Here is a 7,882-nt window from a genome sequence, read left to right on the forward strand (position 1 = left end):
GTACGATTATATTTGCACATCTAAAGCGATTTATAAGTGGCGCAAATTACTTGGCCGATACGGAAAATTACGAAAACGTTTTCGGGGCCCGCAACAATGTCAAGAAGGAAGTTTATTTTCAGCGGCTGGAAAGGAAATTTGCATACGAACGAACTAAACGGCGAATAGTTTCTTAATCAATAATTGTTGCTCGCAACCGTTTGAATCAATATAAATATAGATATGGCGGCAAAAATTTGAACGGCGTAAGCAACGCTTGGGGTCTATACTTAGCAACCGTCCCATCCAAAAATAATACTTTTAGTAACACAATTTCTATTCTTCTCACGTCGATTCAGTCAATCATTATTTTCGTATAAAAATACTTTGCTTAATTGTACCTGAATTATAATTATTGTTTGCGAAAAGTGAGGGGGTAAGCAGTTTTTTTTTAATGTGTATTAGTGGTAATTTCTTTGGACTTAAATTGCATGAACATGTGACTTAACCTTTTAAGAGTGTTAATGAATTAATTACTATTTCTGTTAAGTCTCGTGTGTGATTTGGACTGTGAATTAAATTTTAAATGGACATCGAGCCATGTACATATGCGGTAATAATAACTTCCTGTATTGCAACATCGATGAGAGCACCTACGCTGGGCGCCAAAATTAATGAATATTGCTTTTATTATACGAAGCTCTTTTAATTTAAAATATTCAGGAAGATAAAAATTATCTCTTTCAGTTTTATCTCGTACAGTTTGATGTTAAAAAACTGGTAAATTTAATAAAAAATAAGTTTTTTGTATTAATTTTGTGAGGCAGTGTAATTTGAGTCCGAATATGAATAAATTTGTAGAAAATGTTACATTAAATAAGGCGTGGCACAGTTAAAACTGAAATAAAAACTATATTGAAAATTAAATATTTTACTAGTTTTAAAATAAAACAATAATTAATAATTTAATTAAATATTAATTCTTTGATGTTTATACAAAATTTTATATATTTTTTAATATTTATTTTTAGACAATTATAAGAAATATACAAAATTAATATAAATATTAACCAATTAATGTAATTATAATTATTATTAACTTACAGTAGTAGCCATAATTATAGCACCTTATACAGTGGTGTCCAGAGAAATAAAACAAAATTTAAAATTAAACTTTCTGTAAAATATCTCAAAATTCGTCCAGTTATAAAACTGTTTTCAAAATTCTATTCGTACATATTAGTTTGATTTGGTTGGCCAAACAAATAGCTCAAATATATTTCAGTTTAGTGTCACTATATAATAACTCTTAGTAGTAAGAATTTATTCTTAGTAGGATATATATTATTTTATTGATTAACTCACTTTCAGTGGGAAGAAAGGAACATTGCACTCCAGAGGAAAGGGAAATAATAATTAACCTGAAAAATCAAGGTACTAATGTTCCTGACGTCACTAAAAGCTTAAGATGCTCTCGCAAAATGGTTTACAATGTTATAATAAATATAAAACCACACACTCATTTAAAAATTTCATAAGAAAACGCCAACTCCTTTTATAGACAGATAAACTGGAAGAGTCAGTAAACGAAAATCTTTCTTGTCTTCTAGGCAAATAAAAAATTAATTAAGTCCTACAATATCAGTGTATCTGATAGAGTAATTAGGCGTTTACTGAATGAACAAAACCAGCAAGGATGTATTTCAGTATAGACATCTTTGATATAAAAAAGAAGAAAGTTTGCACAAAAATATATTAATTATCCTCCAGAATTTTGACGGAAAGTACTTTGGAGTGATGAATTCAAGTTCAATAGAATAGGATCGGATGATAAACAATACGTTGGACGTCTTCCAAATGAAAGTTTGTACCTTAGATACACTACCAGGAGTTCCTTTTCTAGGCATGATATAGTACCATTACAGCCAATGATAATTTACCAGTTACATGGATTTTTATGCATGAAAATGATATGAAGCTACGTCCAAAGTTGTTCCAAATTGGTCAAAAGATAATCATGTTGAAGTTCTCGATTGGCCAGCATAAAGTCTGGATCTAAATCCAATTGAAAACTTATGGTCCCGATTAAAAGACCAGAAGCCAACAAATTTAGATGATGACTTATGATTATTAATTGAAGATTTATGAAACTTAATGTCAAACGATCGTTGTCTATACCTTGTTGAATCTATGTCCCCCTTTATAGGTTGTTATAACAAACAAAGGGTGCCAACCATTTTTTTTAAGTTTTTATTAAATATATATTTTTTAAATGTGTGCTATTTCTGTGACTAACCACATTGTGCCTTGAAATAAAATAAATTAATATTATTATGACAGTTTTTATTAAATAATATAATATAATAAATATTGTTAATACATTGCTATAATAATAATAATCACAAGTAAAATATACATATAATTTAACTACTTAACAAAGTCTAAAACATACGTTTATAGTTTTTTAGTAATCAGATATTATAATGTATTCCATTATATCAATATATTGTCAATATCAGTGACATTAAAATCTAAATTTGAAAGTTTTATCAATAAAATTTGAACTAAATATTCACTATCGGTAACGTAGATACCTAACAACACTCTTGTTTACTTGTCGTTCAAAAAATTAACGTCGCCGATAGCTGCATAAAAATATACTAAATAACTATTATTTAGTATATTTTTATATTATTTAAAGCTGTGCATCACGAAACTGCCCCCCTAAGGTATGTATGCCAGCAATTTAACAAGCGAACAACCTCTCTGTACACGACACTGACACAAAATAACAAATTTTTAGGTTAGGCTTGAACAATGGGTGAGAAACAAAACGCTCAGGTGTCCACGGGGGCGACGAAGAAGAAGCGGGACGACAAGTCGTCCAGGAGGGACCCGCGCGCCTGGGACAACGTGCTAAGGGCTGTCAGCAATCTCACTGACCACCAGAAGCTGACTGTTGTGTCGGAGAAGTACATGGACTTGTATGCCGAGCTTCGTAAGGTAGTCAAGCAGCTGCAGACCATGGAGAAGGCGTACGCCACGCTGCAGAGGGAGAAGGACCAGCTGCAGGTCGACCAGACCAGGTCCATATTGGCCAAGGCCACCATGGAGAGCCTCTGCCGGGAACTGCAGAAGCAGAACAAACAAATCAAAGTAAGCAAATGAGTTTAAAGATTTCATTAAAGGATTCATTCATTCATTTAGTAGTACTGCGTTTTTAATTATTTTACATATATTTGTTATTATTTATGGCACTGTTTATAAAATCTTTTGTTCATCTTATCTTATTTTCATAACAATGTTATTAATCATCACAGATAAAAAAGTACAATGATTTAAATTCAGCACATTATTCAAGTTTACATACAGTGGTGGAATAAAATATGGAATATTTATTTACTTGTTACAAAAGTTAGTTTATGTTATTCCTAATCTGTTTCAAATCTGAACAAATCTAATTTACTGCAAGATTGGTTAATTAATGACTATGATCATAATATTCATTATTTAATAGAAAATCAATTTTGGACTGAAAAAATATATGGAATATATTATTGATATTCATAAAACATTAATATTTAATGATGTCACCTTTGAGATCTATCACTGCTTGGCATCTTTTGAGGATAATATCTACCAGTCTCTGCAATGTGTTAACAGGAATTTATTGCCAATGCTTCTGTATGATTTGAAGAATTCGAAAGGAAGGTGCTCAATTGGATTTAAATTGACAGTCATTCAAGCACAGTTAGGTTTTTCATTGCAAACCATTCTTTAATGATTTTAGACGTGTGTTTGGGATCGTTGTCTTGTTGAAATATATAACGGAGTGGCATCTCTTCTCGGTAAATGAAAACATGGTGTTTTCCAGTATGTTTCTGTATTCAAAACGATCTATTTTACCCTCCATTTGAATCAAGAATCCAACTTTAGATTGAGGAAAGCATCCCCAAACCATAATTCTTCCGCCACCGTGTTTTACCGTTGGAATTTAAAAATATTCTATAGTTTTGTTCATTACTGTTATAGCAATATATTTCAATTGATTTTTTAAATTTTGTAGGAGGAAAACCTTGTCAAACATAAGGAGGAAGAGGAGAAGCGCAAGGAAGTGGCGGCGAAATTTGCTGAAAAACTAAACGATATAACTTCAATGATGGAGGACAACAAGGATAAAAGCTTCAAACTAAGGGATGAGAACATTAAAATGACCCGCAAATTGACCGAATTGCATGAACAGTTCAAGGAACGGGACGAAAACATTGCCAGAATGACCAAACAAATGGAGCTCAGCAAGCAACTGGCAAGCCTTCAAATTCAGAAGTTGAACACTGAAAAGGAAATGTGGGACAAGGAAAGAGGCATGTTGGAAGCCAAATTGAACATGAGTGAAGCCAACAACAAGGCATTAGAGGAGAAAGTCACCGAACTGCAAGAATACGTGGACGTCTACAAGGGCCAGTACTCCGATTTCGAAACGACAATGACTAAAAGCAACAAAATCTTCCGCGAATTCAAATCCGAAATGAACAAGATGACCAAGCGGGTGGCCACGTTAGAAAAGGAGTGCAATCTATGGAAAACTAGGTACCAAACTGGGGCGTCGTCAGTTATTGAACTGTCCCAACTTCACCAGACCCAAATTTTCGAAATCCAAAAGTTAGAAACCAAACTGGCGGCCGTCACAAGCCTCTGTCGACAGCTACAAACTGACCGGTTAGCATTCCTGAAACAGCTCAAGGCCAACAACATCGAACCCGTTGAATCGGCGGCGGCGGCGGCGGAGATCCCCGAAGTTTCGCCTGTGGCCGCCACCTCATCCGACACAACCGAACCGTCTTATCCGCCAACGAAAAAGGAGAAGGAACTGGCAAGACTCAAGGAAAACCTGAAGGTGTTGCAGGAGCAGATAAAGCACACCATTTTAACTGAGACCGCAGCCGCTGAGCAACTGAAAACTGAGACTGAGGCTTGCATCGAAGCCAACGATGTCGCCGAGAACGGTAATGGTACTTCGGAAACGGTTGAAGACAAAGAAGAGAAACAACCGGAGAAACCGGTAACGGAGGAAAAAGCAATGGACTGAAGGAACACAACTGTGATAAACTTTATATTTCAGTTCAGTATAATTTTTGCACTTGCCATTTGTTCCTCATTTTAGATTTTGTATTTATTTATTTTCTGTTCTGTACTGTTTGCCAAGTTCTGATGTAGTTGTTATGTTGAAAAGTTTGGTGTATCCACACTTTTCAATAAGGGACGTGTGCACGACAAATCTAATTTGTTTTTGATACATCTAGAGGAAGCCAAAGGTTTCTTCTTGTTGAGATTCATATAAGGAAACTTTTCTTATCCCATTTTTCCTTACAACTTCCTTACTTGGTAAATTTTTTAGTTTAAGAAGTTTGTTTTATTGTTTTATTTTATTAGTATTTGCAGTTTTACTTATGTAATATCCCCAGAGAACTGTTAAGTATTTTTAAGAGTGGTTTGTTTCTAGTTTCGTTTTGTAAAACTTCACAGGATGATTATTCTTATAATTTGTTTGTATTTTACCAGTATGAATGATTATAACTAAACATTATTGTTTCTTAAACGGACATCACTTAAATATTTCTGAATTAAAAATAAAATTTATTCAAATAAATGTGATTTAATTACAAGCAAATTCAGAGTATAAGATAATCATCCTGTATCTGAAAAAATCGAGAGTTTTGATGTAAGGAAGTGTTGGTTACTTATTTTGATCGCAATTAAAGGTATGGTACAGTTCTTAGAACACTTTATTCAGTCATAAACCATCCTGTATGCGTCAGAACTGATTTGTGAATACTCACTGTAGGTAATCATATCTAAATAAATGTAAGCATTTTAATGCTACCTAATATTTTTGAAAATCTTTCGAATAAAAGCTTTACAGTATTTTTTTTTTTTTGTTTTAATTATGTACCATAGCAATTTAATAATTTCAGAATAAATAAAACCGTCTGCAATAGAAATTTTGCGGTAAGGAATATAAAAATTTGAATTGTTTGCGGTAAATTTAAATATCCGTATTTGTCTGTCTAAAACCACAACGCAAATAAGTATAAAATATAAATAATATCTGACCAATTTACTTTTCTTCAGGGAATTGATCTCTAGTGCATTAGAGGAGAAATAAGATTTATATTACTTTGTTTTGGAATGTTTACATTTAATTATTCTTTGCCGCAGGTGTATAAATTTAATTTTGAATAGTTTAATAATATTTTAATTTTGTTTTTTATACGTATATTTTATCGACAAAAAATTATTTTTGTTAAATTCTTAATCTTATATATAATAAAAAAATTGAATATTAAAATTCATTAATATATGAAATTATAACATTATTTTTTACATATTAAAGAGTGCTAAAACTGAAGAGAATAGATATAAATAAATAAATGTTGAAATATTTTTATTTTTTGTACGAATATTTAGTTAAAACGTGCAGGATATATTATTGCTAACAAAATAAAACAAGTGGTGTAAATCAGTTTTCGATATTGTTTGTAGTTTTGCTCCAAAATTATTTAAATATATTTCATTATTAAAATAAATTTACTTGTGACATAGTGGCGCTATCTAATGGAAACATATTGAACTATTAAAGAAATGTGGTTTCTATATTATAGTTACCTGTAATAAACATAAGCAGTTTAATCAACAAAGTATACAGGCCGATAGTGCATGTATCTTACCTCACTTCAAACAAAATTTAAAATTGTAAAAGTAAATTTAATTTGAATTTAACCCACATATAAAAATATGGTTAAACAGTGTGACTAATTTAAGGCAACTTTTGTAACTTTTTCATTAATAATTTGATTTAAATGAATAATAATAATAATAAAACAAATTGATGAAATTTAATAAAAAATATTGCATATTAATAAGTCAGTGACTAAATATCACATTCTTCTAAAGAAATTGACTTTTAATCACTGCATATAAAATATGAAACTAAATATTACATTATTTAATACAATTTTTAAATTTCATAATTATAAATAAATATATGTATAAATTAAAAGTAATTTTATATTAAATTAATTGAGTTGTAAATTTTCAAAAGATACCCAAAATTAATAAAATTTAAAAATATGTGCCTAATTTTTAAATTTAATAATAATTATCAATTAATATTAACTCTTAAATTTCTTAATTATAAATGAATGTTTTTAAAATAGAAGTTTTATGTTAATACACAGTATTTATACGTAAGTTATAGATTTATAAGAGGTTCTTTTTTTATTGTTATTAATTATTCATTAATCCACAAACATTCATCAAAAAAATGTTAAGTTATATTAAATTTTGAAACTTTAAATAACATCAATATAAAAAAACAATTTTATATTGAACTACAAAATATTAAGATATTATAATTGAAACATCGGTTCAAAATTATTATTTTTTTATTAATTATTAAATGTTAATTAAATTTATTTCTAAAATTTTTTAATTATAAATAAATATATGTTTAATTTTATTTATAACTATAAAATACTGAAATATTGGAATTGATTTACAAAAGGTATTTTTTAATATCATAAACAATAAATTCTAAATATGTATCTTAAATTTTATATAATATATTAATAAAAATGCTTTCAATTCAATTATTTTTTTTTCTAATTATTAATTGTCTAATTATAAATAAATATGTATTGAACTAGAAAATATTGAAATATTATAATTAAGCATAGGTTTACAAAAAGGACTAATTTGTTTTTATTTTTTTTATATCTATATCATAAACTATTAGAAAAAAAACTATATAACATATATTTTTATATTTAATTTAGTGTTATTCATATTTATAAGTTTTCAATTTACTTACTTTTTTTAATTATAAAAAAATATGTGTCTAAAT

The 7,882-nt window shown here is 29.3% G+C and overlaps 1 protein-coding gene across 2 annotated transcripts; it reads left to right on the top strand.

Annotated features, from left to right (window-relative positions):
- The first annotated feature begins 323 nt into the window (after positions 1-323).
- LOC109596791 (gamma-taxilin) lies at positions 324-5,904 on the top strand. Of its 2 annotated transcripts, none has more exons than XM_020012379.2 (3): positions 324-415; positions 2,783-3,135; positions 4,046-5,904. In XM_020012379.2, exons 2-3 carry the CDS (start codon positions 2,797-2,799, stop codon positions 5,066-5,068), a joined length of 1,362 nt encoding a protein of 453 aa, XP_019867938.2. In that variant the 5' UTR covers positions 324-415; positions 2,783-2,796; the 3' UTR covers positions 5,069-5,904. The 2 variants fall into 2 exon arrangements, with proteins under 2 accessions (XP_019867938.2, XP_019867937.2); XM_020012378.2 differs by lacking the exon at positions 324-415 and adding an exon at positions 2,522-2,708.
- The last annotated feature ends 1,978 nt before the right edge of the window (positions 5,905-7,882 follow it).

The sequence above is a fragment of the Aethina tumida genome, chromosome 1, assembly GCF_024364675.1.
Source record: "Aethina tumida isolate Nest 87 chromosome 1, icAetTumi1.1, whole genome shotgun sequence".
Taxonomy (NCBI): Eukaryota; Metazoa; Arthropoda; class Insecta; order Coleoptera; family Nitidulidae; genus Aethina; species Aethina tumida.

Bases quoted from the DNA above. Each gene is read 5' to 3' on its own strand.
- LOC109596791 (XM_020012379.2), top strand. From the start codon at position 2,797: ATGGGTGAGAAACAAAACGCTCAGGTGTCCACGGGGGCGACGAAGAAG. The intron at 3,136-4,045 runs GTAAGCAAATGA...TAAATTTTGTAG, and splicing joins AGCAGAACAAACAAATCAAA to GAGGAAAACCTTGTCAAACA.